At 42.6% G+C, this 18,957-nt stretch overlaps 1 protein-coding gene across 2 annotated transcripts; it reads right to left on the bottom strand.

Moving 5' to 3' along the window:
• Positions 1 to 59: 59 nt before the first annotated feature.
• LOC120020432 (acyl-coenzyme A thioesterase 11-like) lies at positions 60 to 18,863 on the bottom strand. Of its 2 annotated transcripts, none has more exons than XM_038964092.1 (16): positions 18,746 to 18,863; positions 9,644 to 9,829; positions 6,925 to 6,994; positions 6,642 to 6,702; positions 6,406 to 6,507; positions 6,025 to 6,160; positions 3,921 to 4,074; positions 3,194 to 3,313; positions 2,803 to 2,941; positions 2,540 to 2,595; positions 2,364 to 2,430; positions 1,890 to 1,973; positions 1,566 to 1,699; positions 1,240 to 1,404; positions 1,011 to 1,137; positions 60 to 874 (listed from the first exon to the last, which is right to left on the bottom strand). In XM_038964092.1, exons 2-16 carry the CDS (start codon positions 9,798 to 9,800, stop codon positions 695 to 697), a joined length of 1,752 nt encoding a protein of 583 aa, XP_038820020.1. In that variant the 5' UTR covers positions 9,801 to 9,829; positions 18,746 to 18,863; the 3' UTR covers positions 60 to 694. The 2 variants fall into 2 exon arrangements, with proteins under 2 accessions (XP_038820020.1, XP_038820021.1); XM_038964093.1 differs by lacking the exon at positions 18,746 to 18,863 and adding an exon at positions 14,771 to 14,792.
• Positions 18,864 to 18,957: the final 94 nt, after the last annotated feature.

Raw genomic sequence — 18,957 nt, forward strand, 5'->3', positions numbered from 1 at the left:
AAATTAGTTACATTTTCATCTAATCTTTTGTTGTATTTAAAGTAAATGAAAAACAACCATTCAATTTAATTGTAATATATTTATTGTAAAATTGTTAGCAATAATTTTGTACAATCATCTTTGTAATTTCAATTGTTTTATATATATATATATAAAACTTTAATGCCTGTAGTTTAAGATATGATATTCTTATCTTATGTGTAACTTGGCTGAAACATTTGAATGCCTCGTCATAAAAAACATCATGAAACATATCTGACATCAAATGCAGTGTTACTTTCTGTATTCTGACCCTTTATAAAACAATACAGAGCTCTACTCAGTAAAAAAAACATCTCGTTAGTATTCATTCTCTGGAAAACTTAAAATACAATTTACATTTCTGTCTCATATAATTTTCACATGTTATAATTGGAGATGCAAAACATTGTTAAAAACCATCAGTGCCCCCAAAAATGTTTGCTGTAGATGCTCCTCTTTCATTAGCCTGGTCCCAGATATATTTTAAGGTCATTGTCAATGGCCATAGGAGTTGGCAAGACAGCACAAACAGATTTATGAACAGGCTCCTTACATTATTCACTCTAATAAAAGAAGTCTTGAACTTCATCACAGCATCTAATGGCAGTCTGTTAAATCCATCAGCACAATACTCATCGAGGGTGAGGTGGTCAGGTGTGGTGAGGATAGGGGGTTACAGTAGTGTACTATTCAGTGTGGAGGGTGGTTGGTCTTTGGGGGTAGGGTTGTCCCTGTTGTCCTGGAGGAAGGTACTACAGGTGCAGAAGGTGCCGTAGAAGCTGGAGGAGAGCCCGGCGATGTCTGTGGAGATGTAGGGCAAGACCTCGGGAGACGCCTGGTTGAAGTAGGAGATCTAGGAGGGCCAAACAGGATAGGAGTTGTCCTCATCATTAAAGTTGCCATCGGTCATGGTCATTTTACCAGTGGTAATTCAAGAGACTACAAACACATTGGGCAAACAATTTGTTACTGGTTGTACACTTTCTTACCTTGGATACAGTGTTGGAGACCTCCATGATGCTGAAGCCGGCACACAGCACCTCCCCTCTGTTGTAGCCCTCTGTAGGAGGGTGTGTGGGTAGAGTGACCGAACGCAGAGCAATAACATAAGGGTCCCTTGAAAAGAGAAAAATCTCTTTCTATCACATTGTCTCTTTATTTTTCTGTCTGTCTGTCTGCTTGCCTGTCTGTCTGCCTGCTTGTCAGTCTGCCACTCACCCGCTGTCACACGGCGGTCTCCTGGAGGCCAGGAGAATGAAGTCCTGGACCATCCCTCCCTGATTGGCTGAAGAGCTGCTACTGACCCCACCCCGGCATATGGAGGGAGTCACCACGCGGTACAGAAAGTCATCATCGTCCACCCTACGAATCAGCTCACACCTCCTACACAGGGAAAGTCATGAAATCAGGAGAAGCCAGTGACACATACTATGCAGTGCGGGAGGCTGCTGTGTATACTCTTGAGGTCTTATACGCCACTTAAGAGAGGGTCCTGTGTTTGTGTGTGGGTGTCGGTCTGTCTGTCTGTGCATACAGATACCCACTCGTAGTTTGGATCCCACTCCACTCTCTTGCTGAGGTCAGAGAGCACCATGAAGGCCCTCTCAGCCGGGACGTCTGCCTCAAACTCAATCTTAAAACTCAACACCTGCTTCTGCTCCAGGGTGTACAGGCTCACCTGTGGGCCAGAGGGGGATTACATAAGCCATGATTAGTCCTGAATTTAACATGAGCCCAGAGTATTTCCTAGTTTGGCACTGTGATCGAGAAAAACTCTGGGCCCTCGTGGCCATAGCCTGTGTCCCACAGTGGCTCCCTATCCATTATGCCTTGTGGATGGCCTAAATAAAAGTCTCAACCCAGCTCACCTTGTTTTTCTCAGAGTTTAACACCCAGTTGTTTCTGGCAGCCAGCATCTTCAAAGCAGACACGTTGTTGTAGCTCAGGTACACCTGCAGCCATTCAAAATACATTCAAGGTTATTGTTCCCATTTGACACTTGTTCACCTTCAAACACAGTAAGCACAATGTGTTAATTGGGAGAGTTAGACATGACATAGCACTTTAGCACTCACGCTATCACCTGGCGATACATTTTATCATTGATTTCAAGGCCCAAGTGATTGGACAGGCTATAAAATCGGCCCATGCATGTATGACCTTTGGTCTTACTCGGGACTAAGATGTGCTAATCATTCTAGATCAATCTTGGATCTTAATCAACATTTTAACTCTAACCTCTGTACTATTCTAAACTGTTTCAACTGCTACGTTGAGTGAGAACCAGAACCAGAGGGTGTATTCAGTACTGTTTGATGTTAAGGTCTCTCGTCGTCCTTTACCTGGTTGCTGAGGTCCCACGGTACAGATAAGGGCACCTCAGTCTGCTTGCAGGATATTATGTACTTCCTGAATGGACACACAGATCTGTTACAATATTCTATTGTGTGCACCACACACTTTGCAGGCTACATTGCAGTCACGATTAAAGTTACTCAGGAAGTTTCCTTCTCTTCACCTGTCAAGTCGTATTTTCTTTCTAGCGATGGCCTCCTGATACCGTCTCCTTCCCTCCTGTCAGTGAAAGAGGTTAAATAAGACAGAAGGACCATATTGTGAAATATGTTAGGTATATTATATATATTAGGTATATTATATATTATATATATAATATATTAGGTAGTTACTGTTCATTAACTGATAATAAAAATCTAAATAGGAATGTATAGAATTTTTTATCTAATTTCACAAAAATTTGAATGAGAACTGTTTGACTCTAACCAGGGGTTCAGGTTGTATTTTTGGCAACGTGCAGGGCTTGCCATCCCTGTCGCAGACCTCAAAGGTCATGAAGGCGCTGTTGATGTGCCTCAGAGGCTCCTCCCCCTGATAGGCCTCTGCACACACACCCACCTCCATGCTGCGACATCACAGGGACACAGCCAATCACATGACCATCTCAGGTCAGCTCAACATTCCAATGTAAGTTAATGACTGAAATTTGAACTTATTCAAGATTAATCAAACAATTACTCAATAAATCAATCAATAATGTGAGCACAAGTTCTCCCGATCCTTATCACCATTGATTTGAAAGACTCAAATACAAAAAACTGTCACAGTCAAACCAATTTATAGCCTTGTTTTATACAGTATATGATCTGAAGCTCACCTGTTCTTGAATGCATTGTTTACGATGGCTTTGAGGACCAGCCGGTCGCCCACGTGTGAGGGACCCCTGAAATGGAACATGTCAATGCTCCGCAGGGTGGGGTGGGCGTTACACAGACGACTGGAGAGGAGTGGAGAGGAGGACGAAGAGGACGAAGAGGAGGAGTGAGAAGAGGGAGCGGAGGAATGAGAGAAGGAGGAGGAAGATGAGGAGGAGGATGTTACAATACTGTGTAATTACATTCTTATCACACTCTGCTTGTGTGGTGTTTTCTGTTCTTGTTTAACAGTGTGTGTGTGTCAAATCTAATTTTATTTGTCACATGCGCCGAATACAACAAGTGTAGACCTTACCGTGAAATGCTTACTTACAAGCCCTTAACCAACAGTGCAGTTCAAGAAGAGTTAATAAAATATTAACTAAATAAACTAAAGTTAAAAAATGTAATAAAAAAGTAACAAGAAAATTACATAACAATGACAAGGCTATATACAGGGGGTACAGGTACAGAATCAATGTGCGGGGGTACAGGTTAGTCAAGGTAATTTGTAAAGTGACTATGCATAGATAATAAACGGAGTAGCAGCAGTGTAAAAACAGAGGAGGGCGGTGGGGTTTTGGGTCAATGTAAAGTGTGTGTGTGTGTGTGTGTGTGTGTGTGTGTGTGTGTGTGTGTGTGTGTGTGTGTGTGTGTGTGTGTGTGTGTGTGTGTGTGTGTGTGGGGTACCTAGCAGCGATAGTAGCTACGTTCTCCATCCAGGCCATGATCTGTCCTCCGAACGTGTTGACCTGGTGGTTGGCATGAGGAGGGAGAACCAACTCTACACTCTCTACCTGCGTCCTCTCTGCTGGCACCGCCTTCTCAGTCTCCTGGACCTCCACTAACACACACACACAGAAACACACAGGTTATTACAGCACCTGTCAGCACACAAACTCAACATTACTTACAGTGCATTTGGAAAGTGTTCAGACCCCTTGACTTTTTCCACATTTTGTTACGTTACAGCCTTATTCTAAAATTTATCAAATGTGTTTTTTCCCCTCATCAATCTACACACAATACCCCATAATGACAAAGCAAAACAGGTTTTTAGAAATGTTAGCAAATTTATAAAAAATGGATAACTGAAATATCAGACTTACATAGGTACTCAGACCCTTTACTCAGTACTTTGTTGAAGCACCTTTGGCAGTGATTACAGCCTCAAGTCTTCTTGGGTATGACGCTACAAGCTTTGCACACCTGTATTTGCAGAACCTCTCAAGCTTTGTCAGGTTGGAGAGCGTCGCTGCACAGATATTTTCAGGTCTCTCCAGAGATTTTCGATCGGGTTCAAGTCCGGGCTCTAGCTGGGCCACTCAAGGACATTCAGAAACTTGTCCCGAAGCCACTTCTACATTGTCTTGGCTGTGTGCTTAGGGTCGTTGTCCTGTTGGAAGGTGAACCTTGGCCCCAGTCTTAGTCTTCCTGAGCGCTCTGGAACAGGTTTTCATCAAGGATCTCTGTACTTTGCTCCGTTCATCTTTCCCTCGATCCTGACTGGTCTCCCAGTCCCTGCCGCTGAAAAACATCCCCACAGCCTGATGCTGCCACCACCATGCTTCACTGTAGGGATGGTACCAGGTTTCCTCGAGACGTGACGCTTGGCATTTAGGCCAAAGAGTTCAATCTTGGTTTCATCAGACCAGAGAATCTTGTTTTTCATGGTCTAAGAGGATTTAGGTGTCTTTTGGCAAACTCCAAGCAGGGCTGTCATGTGCCGTTTACTGAGGAGTGGCTTCCGTCTGGCCACTATACCATAAAGACTTGATTGCTGGAGTGCTGCAGAGATGGTTGTCCTTCTGGAAGGTTCAACCATCTCCTCAGAGGAACTTTAGAACTCTGTCAGAGTGACCATTGGGTTCTTGGTCACCTCCCTGACCATGGTCCTTCTCCCCTGATTGCTCAGTTTGGCCGGGCAGCCAGCTCTAGGAAGTGTCTTGGTGGTTCCAAACTTCTTCCATTTAAGAATGATGGAGGCTACTGTGTTCTTGGGGACCTTCAATGCTGCAGAATTTTTTTGGTACCCTTTCCCATATCTGTGCCTCGACACAAGCCTGTCTCGGAGCTCTACGGACAATTCCTTCAACCTCATTGCTTGTTTTTTGCTCTGACATGCACTGTTAACTGTGGGACCTTATATTGACAGGTGTGCCTTTCGAAATCATGTCCAATCAATTTAATTTACCACAGGTGGACTCCAATCAAGTTGTAGAAACATCTCAAGGATGATCAATGGAAACAGGATGCACCTGAGCTCAATTTCGAGTCTTATAGCAAAGGTTCTGAATACTTATGTACATTTTATCTTTATTTAACTAGGCAAGTCAGTTAAGAACAAATTCTTATTTACAATGATGGCTACCAACCCTAACCCGGACGACGCTGGGCCAATTGTATGCCGCTCTATGGGACTCCCAATCACGGCCAGTTGTGATACAGTCTGGAATCGAACTAGGGTCTTTAGTGACGCCTCTAACACTGATATGCAGTGCCTTAGACCACTGCACCACTCGGGAGCAAATAAGCTACTTCTTTTTTTTATTTGTATAAAATTGCAAAAAATTCTAAAAACCTGTTTTCGCTTTGTCATTATGGGGTATTGTGTGTAGATAAAAATACATTATTATAGTCAACTTTAGAACAAGGCTGTAACCTAACAAAATGTGGAAAAAGTCAAAGGGTCTGAATACTTTCCGAATGCACTGTAGCATAAAGTGTCATACACCATTACAGTTCCAATAGTGATGATAGTCCTCTTGCAGAGGTCATTGCCACGGCGACTGACCTTGTTGAAAGGCCCTGTTGGTGAGCAGGTCCTTCATGATGTCAGCGTGGACCAGCCTCATCCTCCTCCTCTCAGCTGCTAGGCTGTGCTCCACCTGCTCCGTCTGGGTACGTGGGACCAATGGACGCAGCTGCACCTGTGGAATGGATACACGCGCACACACAAAACACACACACAAATGCACGCACGCACTCACGCACACAAACACACGCACACACACAAATGCACGCACACACACACACCAGGTTATTATAGTACCTGAGAGCATATGCACACACAGTCAACTCAACATTACTCAACATCAACTCTTACACACCATCACACCATCTGTATCCTTTCATTAATGTTGTTCCACACACTATGTTCCCAATCAAATCTCACCTTTCCTCCCGTAGTGCGCTGGGTGACAAACGTGGCAAATGCCTGACACACCCTCCAGTGGCTATCGCTGAACAGGTCCTCACAGTTCACCACGATGCCAACCTTGAGACACACACAAAGCATCACAAATGATAATAATCACAGGAATTCAACTATTTGTCCAGCCCGGAAATCCATCCGTTAGGATAAACCTATAGGTTGTATTAAGGTGTTATAGGGTTTGAACATGGCCTGACCTCCATGCTAGTGTTGAAAGCTCGGTTGACTTTGGCCTTGATGTTGACCACCTGTCCAACCCTGAAAAACACACACACCCATTTCCACTAGTGTATGTCAACCACACTAGGCATGGTAAAAATAACAAATCCAGAATCTAAGCTGTGGCTTCAGTTCTTTACTGTATGTCTAATGTGTAAAGGTATACCACCCGGACCAAGGCTTCTTGTCAAAGAACACAAAGTCCAGAACGACTTTGATGACTTATAATAAGGAAGGTGAATCAACAACACAGACACTTACCCAATAGTGTGTTCAAAGTGGATGTCATCGACCGAGGCTGTGACACAAGGACACCCAGCATGCCTTTCAGCTGTGGTGAGTAAGAACACAGTGACTTGTCACTTTCTGTCGTCTAGAGGGTGTATGTACATAGCTACTTCAATTAGCTCGTACCCCTGCATACCGACTCGGTACTGGTATTCCCATTATATAGCCATGTTATTTTTACTCGTTATTGTTATTTTTTATTCACTGTGTATTTATTCCTCGTGTTACTATTTTATTTGAAAAAATAATACATTTACCCCCTTTTTCTCCCCAATTTCATGATATTACGATCTTGTCTCATTGCTGCATCTCCCCAACGGGCTCGGGAGAGGTGAAGGTTGAGCCATGAGTCCTACAAAACATGACCCGCCAAACCGCGCTTCTTAACACCTGCCCACTTAACCCGGAAGCCAGCCGCACCAATGTGTCGGAGGAAATTTTCACACCCTGATCTGTTTCACCTTTCTTGTGCTTGCCTCCACCCCCCTCCAGGTGTCACCCATTTTCCCCATTATGCCCTGTGCATTTATACACCAACTACTTTGCAGACAGAGTTCAGTGTGTCAAATCGGAGGGCCTGTTGTCCGGACCTCTGGCAGTCTCTATGGGGGTACCACAGGGTTCAATTCTCGGGCCGACTTTTCTCTGTATATATCAACGACGTGGCTCTTGCTGCGGGTGATTCCCTGATCCACCTCTACGCAGACGCCATCATTCTGTATACATCTGGCCCTTCTTTGGACACTGTGTTAACTAATCTCCAAACGAGCTTACAACACTCCTTCCGTGGCCTCCAACTGCTCTTAAAACGCTAGTAAAACCAAATGCATGCTTTTCAACCGTTCGCTGCCCACACCCGCCCGCCCGACTAGCTTCACTACTCTGGACGGTTCTTACCTAGAATATGTGGACAACTACAAATACCTAGGTGTCTGGCTAGACTGTTAACTCTCCTTCCAGACTCATATCAAACATTTCCAATCCAAAATCAAATCTAGAATCGGCTTTCTATTTCGCAACAAAGCCTCCTTCACTCACGCCGCAAAACTTACCCTAGTAAAACTGACTATCCTACCGATCCTCGACTTCGGCGATGTCATTTACAAAATAGCTTCCAATACTCCATTGCGACCTGTATGCTCTAGTCGGCTGGCCCTCGCTACATATTCGTCGCCAGACCCACTGGCTCCAGGTTATCTATAAGTCTATGCTAGGTAAAGCTCCGCCTTATCTCAGCTGACTGGTCCCGATAACAACACCCACCCATAGCACGCGCTCCAGCAGGTATATCTCAGTGGTCATCCCCGAAGCCAACACCTCCTTTGGCCGCCTTTCCTTCCAGTTCTCTGCTGCCAGACTGGAACGAATTGCAAAAATCGCTGAAGCTGGAGACTTATATTTCCCTCACTAACTTTAAACATCAGCTATCTGAGCAGCTAACCGATCACTGCAGCTGTACATAGTCCATCTGTAAATAGCCCACCCAATATTGTTTTTATTTACTTTTCTGCTCTTTTGCACACCAGTATCATTACTTGCACATCATCATCTGCTCATCTATCACTCCAGTGTTAATCTGCTAAATTGTAATTACTTCGCTACTATGGCCTATTTATTGCCTTACCTCCTCATGCCATTTGCACACACTGTATATAGACTTTCATTTTTTCTATTGTGTTGACTGTACGCTTGTTTATTCCATGTAACTCTGTGTTGTTGTTTCTGTCGCACCGCTTTGCTTAATCTTGGCCAGGTCGCAGTTGTAAATGAGAACTTGTTCTCAACTAGCTTACCTGGTTAAATAAAGGTGAAATAAAAAAATACCGTATTTTCTGTTTGTATGTTGCCAGTTCCTTGTCTCATCAAGTCTACCAGCGTGTTTTTTCCGTACTCGTGTTCTCTTTTGTCCCTGTTTTCTAGTTCTTCCGGTTTTGACCATTCTGCCTGACCTGACCCTGAGCCTGCCTGCAGCTTACGGACTCGGCCCTGTATTACCGACCTCTGCCTGCCTCCTGTTCTGTAAATACACTTCTGTGGTTTCAACTGTCTGCATCTGGGTCTTATCCTTAGCTCTGATAGAAACACTGTTCAATTGACAACCAAAGTCAGCCTTCAGGTACCCGGCCCGCCACAGGGAGTGATAGAGCACGATGAGCCAAGTCAAGATATAATAACAGATATGTTACAGTTAATACTGTATGGACTACTGCTCAACATTACAACACACTTAGCCTTGTGTGCGAAGTGTGTTGGTTCTAGTGAGTGTAAGAGTAATTTTCTCATGACAGCCATTTACGTGACAGCAACACATCAGTAGGAACAGTATGGTCTTTCAGTCGCTAAATACTGTTCATATTTTTTCCCTTAAACCAAGTAACAAAAGTTACAACTCTAAAATAATATTTAATCTGTTATCATCAGCACAGTCTATTACTCCAGGAGTTTAGGTGACAGTGAAGTATTCAGACGTCCTAGGAACATCTCAGCTGTTTTTATCTGTGAACAAAATGCAATGTGTTACATTGTGTTTATGTTTCATAGTGAGAAACTATGCCATCTCCGTCTATGCAAAGGACTTACTGAGCATGATGCGGGTGTGTATGAGATATCTTTCAATCCAAAACTGGATCAATAGGCCTATTCCCACAGGCCCATTGTGAGTGAGAACACACACAGACAGACAGACACACACCTGAAAGACAGGCTGTAGAGTCCATCCATTTGAGCAGCTGACCCACACTGAGCTCCTGCCGGTGGTTGGCATGGCAGGGCATCACTATCTGGCTCTTCTTTACCTCTGTAAGGTTCCTGAACACCTCCTCCTCCTCCTCATCCTGGGGTCTGCTCATCTTAGGGTCTCAGATCTTAGGTCTCCTCTCTAAGAAAGGTAATATAACGTTGATCAATGAAAATGCATTTCATTTGAGTGACCTAGTGACCAACATGTTATCCATGCAAAATGTGGCTATAGAATAATACATTTCTAGGAAGAATACAGAGCAATAGCAAAGAAAACTCTGTGGCAGTAGCCCTTGCCTGCCCCATGACATACCCGACCTCAAATCTACACAGGAGATGTGACAGATTATTGCACAGTGATTGCAAAATCTTGTTCTGGAATAGGAGCTTCCCCTAACATTGCCAACTAAATAGCAATGCTAGTTCATTCCATTTGACAGCTTAAAGTACCGTCGTATAAAGTTTAGCAGCATATTTTCATATCAAGACTATAAGTGTATAGCTAAGCTATCTGAGCTACCAGCATAAATGGGCATAGCTAAGTACCTCACCTCTACGAAGATTCCACGTACGGAGTTGAGAGTAGACTATAATTTTTTTTATGAACCTTCGACTCCGAGGCACCATGCAGTCAATAACAAAAACATTTAAATTCTAAAACCATTACTGTGTACCTATGTTTGTCCTCTGTAGATGTGTGCCTTTCTTTGTTGCTAAAATACCTACTTTTTAATAAAATGTTAATCAAATACAACCACCGACTGTTTCACCTTGTTAAGATTCAATTGGCACATTCGCGATGAGTTGCCATCTTAGAGTAACAGTAATGAGGAAACAGTCGGAGGTTGTATTTGATTAACGTTTTATTAAAGAGTATGGATTTCAGTAATCCAAGAAAGGCAAACAGAGGACAAACATAGGTACACGGTAAAGGCTTAAGAATTTACAAATTCTGGTCTGCGCTCAAATAATCATTGTGGATTTGAGGTACTTGGCTAGAACGGGAAGTTCACTCGGGGTGCCAGGTTGCTAACTACAGAGAAAAGTTCACTCCAAAGTACCAGTCTGGTCTCATAGGTTAGATGTAACATAGTAAACTAAAATCTGGGACACTCAAATTAGTATGATACACTATATATACAAAAGTATGTGGACACCATCTTCAAATGAGTAGATTTGGCTATTTCAGCCAGACCCGTTGCTGACAGATATATAAGATCGAGCACACAGTAATGCAATCTCCATAGACAAACAATGGCAGTAGAATGGCCTTACTGAAGAGCTCCGTAACTTTCAATGTGGCATCGTCGCCACCTTTCCAACAAGTCAGTCCGTCAAATTTCTGCCCTGCTAGTGCTGCCCCAGTCAACTGTATGTGCTGTTATTGTGAAGTGGAAAGTCTAGGTGCAAAAACGGCTCAGCTGTAAAGTGGTAGGCCACACAAGCTCACAAAACTGGACCACCGAGTGCTGAAGCGCGTAGTGTGTAAAAATCGTCTGTCCTCGGTTGCAACACTCACTACTGAGTTCCAAACTGCCTCTGGAAGCAACGTCAGCACAAGAACTGTTCGTCGGGAGCGTCATGAAATGGGTTTCCATGGCCGAGCACCCGCACACAAGCCTAAGACCACAAGGCACATTACCAAGCGTCGGCTGAAGTGGTGTAAAGCTCGCCATGATTGGACTCTGGAGCAGTGGACAGACGTTCTCTGGAGTGAAGAATCACGCTTCACCATCTGGAGACGAATCTGGGTTTACAGGATGCCAGGAGAATGCTACCAGCCCCAATACATAGTACAAACTGCAAAGTTTGGTGGAGGAAGATAAATGGTCTGGGGCTGTTTTTCATGGTTTGGGCTAGGCCCCTTGTTTCCAGTGAAGGGAAATCTTAAGGAAACAGCATACAATGCCATTCTAGACGATTTTGTGCTTCCAACTTTGTGGCAACCGTTTGGGGAAGGCTCTTTCCTGTTCAGCATGAGAATGCCCCTGTGCACAAAGCGAGGTCCATACAGAAATGGTTTGTCGAGATTGGTGAGGAAGAACTTGACTGACCTGCACAGAGCACTGACCTCAACCCCATCGAACAACTTTGGGTTGTTGGCTTAGTCGCCCAACATCAGTGCCCGACCTCACTAATGCTCTTGTGGCTGAATAGAAGCAAGTCCCCGCAGTAATGTTCCAACATCTAGTGGAAAGCCTTCACAGAAGAATGAAGGCTGTTATAGCAGCAAAGGGGGGACCAACTCCATATTAATGCCCATGATTTTGGAATGAGATGTTCGACGAGCAGGTGTCCACATACTTTTGGTAGTGTATGTTGCATTCGCTGTGGTGACAGAAGACAGAGGTTTACTTGAAAGGAGAAAATGAAAAGGAGGGTGGATGGGTGTTGTGTACAATTCAAACATCCAGCAACCCAAAGGTTGTGTGTTTGAATCTCATCACTGAAAACTTTCGATTTTTAGCAAATTACACGTTTGTGTGCCCGACAGGATACAGCAAGACCCGGAGCACAGAAGACGGTATCCCGGAGAGGGTCTCATGGGGGAGACCTATCCTTTTCTTTTGATTTATTATTTAATAAACACCTTTGAAACCGAGCTAATCCTACTCTGTCCGTGTCTGATCTGTGTAAACGTCTTGACCAAACCCCCTGGTCTGCCACAATATATATATATATATATATATACAGTTGAAGTCGGACGTTTACATACACCTTAGCCAAATACATTTAAACTCAGTTTTCACAATTTCTTACATTTAATCCCAGTAAAAATTCCCTGTTTTAGGTCAGTTAGGATCACTACTTTATTTTAAGAATGTGAAATGTCAGAATAATAGAAAGAATTATTTATTTCAGCTTTTATTTCCTTCATCACATTCCCAGTGTCAGAAGTTTACATACACTTAATTGGTATTTGATAGCATTGCCGTTAAATTGTTTAACTTGCGTCAAACGTTTTGGGTAGCCTTCCACAAGCTTCCCACAATAAATTGGGTGAATTTTGTCCCATTTCTTCTGACAGAGCTGGTGTAACTGATTCAGGTTTGTAGGTTTCCTTGCTCGCACACGCTTTTTCAGTTCTGCCCACATTTTCTATGGGATTGAGGTCAGGACTTTGTGATGGTCACTCCAAAACTTTGACTTTATATATACAGTTGAAGTCGGAAGTTTACAAAGGTTATTTGAACGTGATGATAACAGTCAAGCATCAAAAGGAAAAAGGGAAACATTGACAAGACACAAGAATAAAATGCAGAAGAGATACCTGAACGACACACTGGCAAAACTCCATCAGAAGTTCAATATAGAATTACCAGAGGTCAAGCTGTCACACAGAGCTCACCAAAAGACGCCCCTTTTGGATTGTCCATCCACCAGTGAAAGACAGGTAGACATGCCAATGTTAGACACATGCCAACCTTCAGTTCATGGCAGACAAGTTGTTATATCACAGAGTGGTTAAAACACATTGAAGAATTGGTTGGGTCTTTGTGTTGCGAGAAGACGACCGAAGAGTGCATGTATCGAGAGTGCTCACTTTGCTAAGAGAAAGAGTGGTTTGAGTGAAAGGCAGAAGAGAGAAAGAAGAAAACAAAAGATGGAACAAAAGATACGTTTTCTGTCCATTTGACTGTAAAGGAGAAGGTGTACGGTACCCTTCAAACTCTACTGAAAGACTTTACATCCAATGTGAAGAACACACTTGGGAAACATGTCTTCAATATCAGACATCAGTACTCCACATTAAGAAGTCTCAGAAAACTTCTTATAGAAGATGAGTTAATCCCTCATGTGGATTTGGCCGAGAACTACCTGTGCATGTATGCCTCTGAAATACAGGCGGTGCATTTTGGTGACTCTCACCAGCAGACAGCACTTCACACTGGGGTTGTATACACTAAAGAAGGTGTTGTGTCAGTGTGCTCAGTCAGCTCATCAATGCGTCATGACCCCTCGGCAATTTGGGCACATTTCTACAAAATTCTCTCCCACCTCCGTGAGTTGTAAGTGATGGACCAACCACACTGTACAGATCCTAAAATAATTTATTCTACCTGAGCAAAATTCCATTTCATGGGGGGGGGGGGGGGGGGGGAGGATCATTTCAGGGGTTTGAGAAGATCACATTGGATTTTTTGGAGGCTGGACATGGGAAAGGTCCTGCGGATGGAATCGGTACAGCTGTGAAGAGAAAAGCTGATTCCATGGTGGCAAAAGGAAATAACCTTAAGAATGGAAACGTAATCTACGAGGATCTTTCCAAAGAACAGTCAAATGTGAAGCTCTTTTACGTCACAAAGCAAGAGATTGAGAAAATGGATCCCCTGCTACCAGATTGTCTCAAGACGATCTGTGGAAGAACGGAAAATACACCAGGTAATATTTATAATGTAAAACTACAGATTTTTTATGACAAAATGTATATCAAATCACTATATTTTTATTATCTAAACACTTCCAGTAAACACTTAAATTACTCAACAAAACGTGTTAGAAATTTCCTGGATGTTCATTCATTTAAGAAATATTCTGTCCGTTTAAAGATCGTCACTGCCATCGCAGGACAAATCACATGGAGGGTTCTAAGTTGTTTCTGCTCAACTCCATATCTATGTGATTGTTTTGGCCCACAGACTGTGATAATTCAACAAACAGAGGCAGACAAAGCACAACCTCCCACTTCCACCTGCACAGCACTACAGCCATCTCCTAGCCCAATACAGCTCATTGCAGGCAAACAGTTGAAGTCGGAAGTTTACATACACTTAGGTTGGAGTCATTAAAACTCGTTTTTCAACCACTCCACAAATTTCTTGTTAACAAACTATAGTTTGGCAAGTCGGTTAAGACATATACTTTGTGCATGACAAGTAATTTTCCAATTGTTTACAGACAGATTATTTCACTGTATCACAATTCCAGTGGGTCAGAAGTTTACATTAAGTTGACTGTGCCTTTAAACAGCTTGGAAAATTCCAGAAAATTATGTCATGGCTTTAGAAGTTTCTGATAGGCTAATTGACATCATTTCAGTCAATTGGAGGTGTACTTGTGGATATATTTCAAGGCCTACCTTCAAACTCAGTGCTTCTTTGATTGACATCATGGGGAAATCAAAAGAAATCAGCCAGGACCCCAGAAATTTGTTTTAGACATCCACAAGTCTGGTTCATCATTGGGAGCAATTTCCAAACGCCTGAAGGTACCACGTTCATCTGTACAAACAATAGTGCACAAGTATAAACACCATGTGACCACACAGCCGTCATACCGCTCAGGAAGGAGACGTGTTCTATCTCCTAGAGATGAACGTACTTTGGTGCGAAAAGTACAAATCAATCCCAGAACAACAGCAAAGGACCTTGTGAATATGCTGGAGGAAACAGGTACAAAAGTGTCTACATCCACAGTAAAATGAGTCCTATATCGACATAACCTGAAAGGCTGCTCAGCAAGGAAGAAGCCACTGCTCTAAAACCGCCATAAAAAGCCAGACTACGGTTTGCAACTACAAATGGGGACAAAGATCATCATTTTTTGAGAAATGTCCTCTGGTCTGATGAAACAAAAATAGAACTGTTTGGCCATAATGACCATCATTATGTTTGGAGGATAAAGGGGGAGGCTTGCAAGCCAAAGAACACCATCCCAACCCTGAAGCATGGGGCTGGCAGCATCATGTTGTGGGGGTGCTTTGCTGCAGGAGGGACTGGTGCACTTCACAAAATAGATGGCATCATGAGGAAAGAAAATTACGTGGATATATTGAAGCACATCTCAAGACATCAGTCAGGAAGTTAAAGCTTGGTCGCAAATGAGTCTTTCAAATGGACAATAACCCCAAGCATACTTCCAAAGTTGTGGCAAATGGCTTAAGGACAAATAAGTCAAGGTATTGGAGTGGCCATCACAAAGCCCTGACCTCAATCCTATAGAAAATGTGTGGGCAGAACTGAAAAAGCGTGTGCGAGAAAGGAGTCCAACAAACCTGTCTCAGTTACATCAGCTCTGTCAGGAGGAATGGGCCAAAATTCACCCAACTTATTGTGGGAAGCTTGTGGAAGGCTACCCTAAACGTTTGACCCAAGTTAAACAATTTAAAGGCAATGCTACTAAATAATAATTGAGTGTATGTAAACTTCTGACCCACTGGGAATATGATTAAATAAATAAAAGCTGAAATAAATCATTATCTCTACTATTATTCTGACATTTCACATTCGTAAAATAAAGTGGTGATCCTAACTGACCTAAAACAGGGAATTTTTACTTGGATTAAATGTCAGAAATTGTGAAAAACTGAGTTTAAATGTATTTGGCTAAGGTGTATGTGAACTTCCAACTTCAACTGTATATATATATGAAAATTGGCATCGGCTTTTTTTGGTCCTCCAATAATCGGTACCGGCGTTGAAAAATCATAAATCAGTCTACCTCTAATTTTGACCCCCCCCTTTGTTCAGGGACACATTATTCAATTTATGTTAGTCACATGTCTGTGGAACTTTTCAGTTTATGTCTCAGTTGTTGAATCTTGTTATGTTCATAAAAATATTTACACATGTTAAATTTGCTGAAAATAAACGCAGTTGACAGTGAGAGGACATTTCTTTTTTTGCTTAATTTATATTTCACTTAATAAATGTTATGAAAATATCAGATTTTCCTTGGTTTTTTAGTAGCCTTATGGCACAGCGTTTCCCTGAGGCAAAAAATAATATTGGTGTTTGGGGTCAAAGTATATATTTGTTATTATTGATACATTACCCGAAAGCTTAAATCTTCCAAAAAATAAGATGGATAAAAAATAATGAAAAAACAAACTGTGTGCAGTAGAGGGTTAACCCTTTAGCCTAACTCCTAACCTTGGGGTGGCAGGTAGCCTTGTGGTTAGAGCGTTGGGCCAGTAACCTAAAGGTTGCTAGATTGAATCCCTGAGCTGACAAGGTAAAAATCTGTCATTCTACCCCTGAACGAGGCTGTTAACCCACTGTTCCTAGGCTGTCATTGTAAATAAGAATTTGTTCTTAACTGACTTGCTTAGATAAATAAAAAACCTTACCCCCTAACCTAGCTAACGGTTAGCCACCTAGCTAACATTAGCGTTCGCCTGGTCATTCCTACCATGCAGTGCCTTTTGGTGCTCACGTTTTTTAGGAAAAGTATATATGTACCAGTCAGAAGTTTGGACACACCTACTCATTCAAGGGTTTTTCTTTATTTTTACTAATTTTTACATTGTAATTGAAATGCATTCCAGGTGACTATCTCATTAAGCTGGTTGAGAGAATTCCAAGAGTGTGCAAAGTTGTCAAGGTAAAGGGTGGCTATCTTGAAGAATCTCAAATATAAAATATATTTTGATTTGTTTAACACGTTTTTGGTTACTACATGATTCCATATGTGTTATTTTATAGCTTTGATGTCTTCACTATTACTCTACAATGTAGAATAATCTATGGATTTCATATGACTGGGAATACAGATATGCATCTGTTGGTCACAGATACCTTCAAAAAAAGGTAGGGGTGTGGATCAGAAAACCATTCAGTATCTGGTGTAACCACCATTTGTCTCATGCAGCACAACCCATCTCCTTCGCATAGAGTTGATCAGGTTGTTGATTGTGGCTGGTGGAATGTTGTTCCACTCCTCTTCAATGGCTGTGCGAAGTTGCTGGATATTGCCGGGAACTGGAACACGCTGTCGTACACATCGATCCAGAGCATCCCAAACATGCTCAATGGAATTGTGTACAGATCCTTGCGACATGGGGCCGTGCATTATCATGCTGAAACATGAGGTGATGGCGGCGGATTAATGGCACGACAATGGACCTCAAGATCTCGTCACTGTATTTCTGTGCATTCAAATTGACATTGATAAAATCCAATGTTCGTTGTCCGTAGCTTATGCCTGCTCATACCACCACCATGGGGCATTCTGTTCACAACGCTGACATCAGCAAACCGCTCGCACACACGACACTATACACGCTGTCTGCCATCTGCCCGGTAAAGTTAAAACCGTGATTAATCCGTGAAGAGCACACTTCTCCAGCGTGCCAGTGGCCAGCGAAGGTGAGCATTTGCCCACTGAAGTCGGTTACGACGCCTAACTGCAGTCAGGTTAAGACCCTGATGCGGATGACGAGCATGCAGATGAGCTTTCCTGAGACCGTTTATGCAGAAATTATTCAGTTGTGCAAACCCACAGTTTCATCAGTTGTCCGGGTGGCTGGTCTCAGTCAATCCCACAGGTGAAGAAGCCAGATGTGGAAGTTATGGGCTGGCGTAGTTACAAGTGGTCTGCAGTTGTGAGGACAAACTGACATTTTTTTTTAAATAAACAACGTTTGAGGCTTATGGTAGAGAAATGAGCATTCAATTATCTGGCAACAGCTCTTGTGGGCATTCCTGCAGACATATGTGGTGTTGTATCAAAACTGCACATTAAAGAGTGGCATTTTATTGTCCCCAGCACAAGGTGCACCTGTGAAATGTTTACTAACATGGATGTAAACAAATTTGTGAAGAACATTTTAGAGAAATACACCTTGTGTGTGTATGGAAAGTTTCTGGGATATTTTATTTCAGCCCATGAAACATGGGACCAACACTTTGCATGTTGCGTTTCCATTTTTGTTCAGTATATTTAATAGCTAATATTTTTCATAAGTTGATGAATAGCAGCCGGGGACATGGCATAAACGCCGACACACACTAAAAACAAAATGCATAAAAGTCACTTCGACATCCATATATTTGCGTTTTTATAGTAAAGACACCTAACTTGATATTTAAAGCCCTTTGGAATCCACATTTTACACTAAATAAGGTGATATTTCCTAGGGGCACCGGTGAATAGGAATGACCCATGCATCTAGCTAACGTTAGCCACAACAAATTGGAATTCGTAACATATCATACGAAATGGATGATGCACATCCACAAATTAATATCATACCAGACCAAACGTAACAAATCAACAAAATGGCAACAGAGCATTGACACAAAGAACAGTCTGGTGCTTTTGTCGATGAACTTACCTCAAAAGTTATAACACGCACAGAAATATCGCATTGGGCTTTTTAGAATGTGCACTCTATGTACAGTGTAGACTATCTCGGGCGCGTTTCAGCTTGTTATGACAGCGTGATAGGACATGGTGCAGCATGAAATGGCTACTGCTGCCAACACCACCTCCCACCCAAACCACATTTTAAGGTGGAATGGATCATTTCACCAGCACATGTCATTG

This window comes from Salvelinus namaycush, chromosome 25 (assembly GCF_016432855.1).
Source record: "Salvelinus namaycush isolate Seneca chromosome 25, SaNama_1.0, whole genome shotgun sequence".
NCBI classification, from domain to species: Eukaryota; Metazoa; Chordata; class Actinopteri; order Salmoniformes; family Salmonidae; genus Salvelinus; species Salvelinus namaycush.

Coding starts and splice junctions, on each gene's coding strand:
- LOC120020432 (XM_038964092.1), bottom strand. CDS start 9,800: ATGAGCAGACCCCAGGATGAGGAGGAGGAGGAGGTGTTCAGGAACCTT. Junction 6,508..6,641: donor CTTTCAACACTAGCATGGAG/GTCAGGCCATGT, acceptor GTGTGTCTCAAG/GTTGGCATCGTGGTGAACTG. Junction 3,314..3,920: donor GTAGCTACTATCGCTGCTAG/GTACCCCACACA, acceptor ACTCCTCTCCAG/TCGTCTGTGTAACGCCCACC.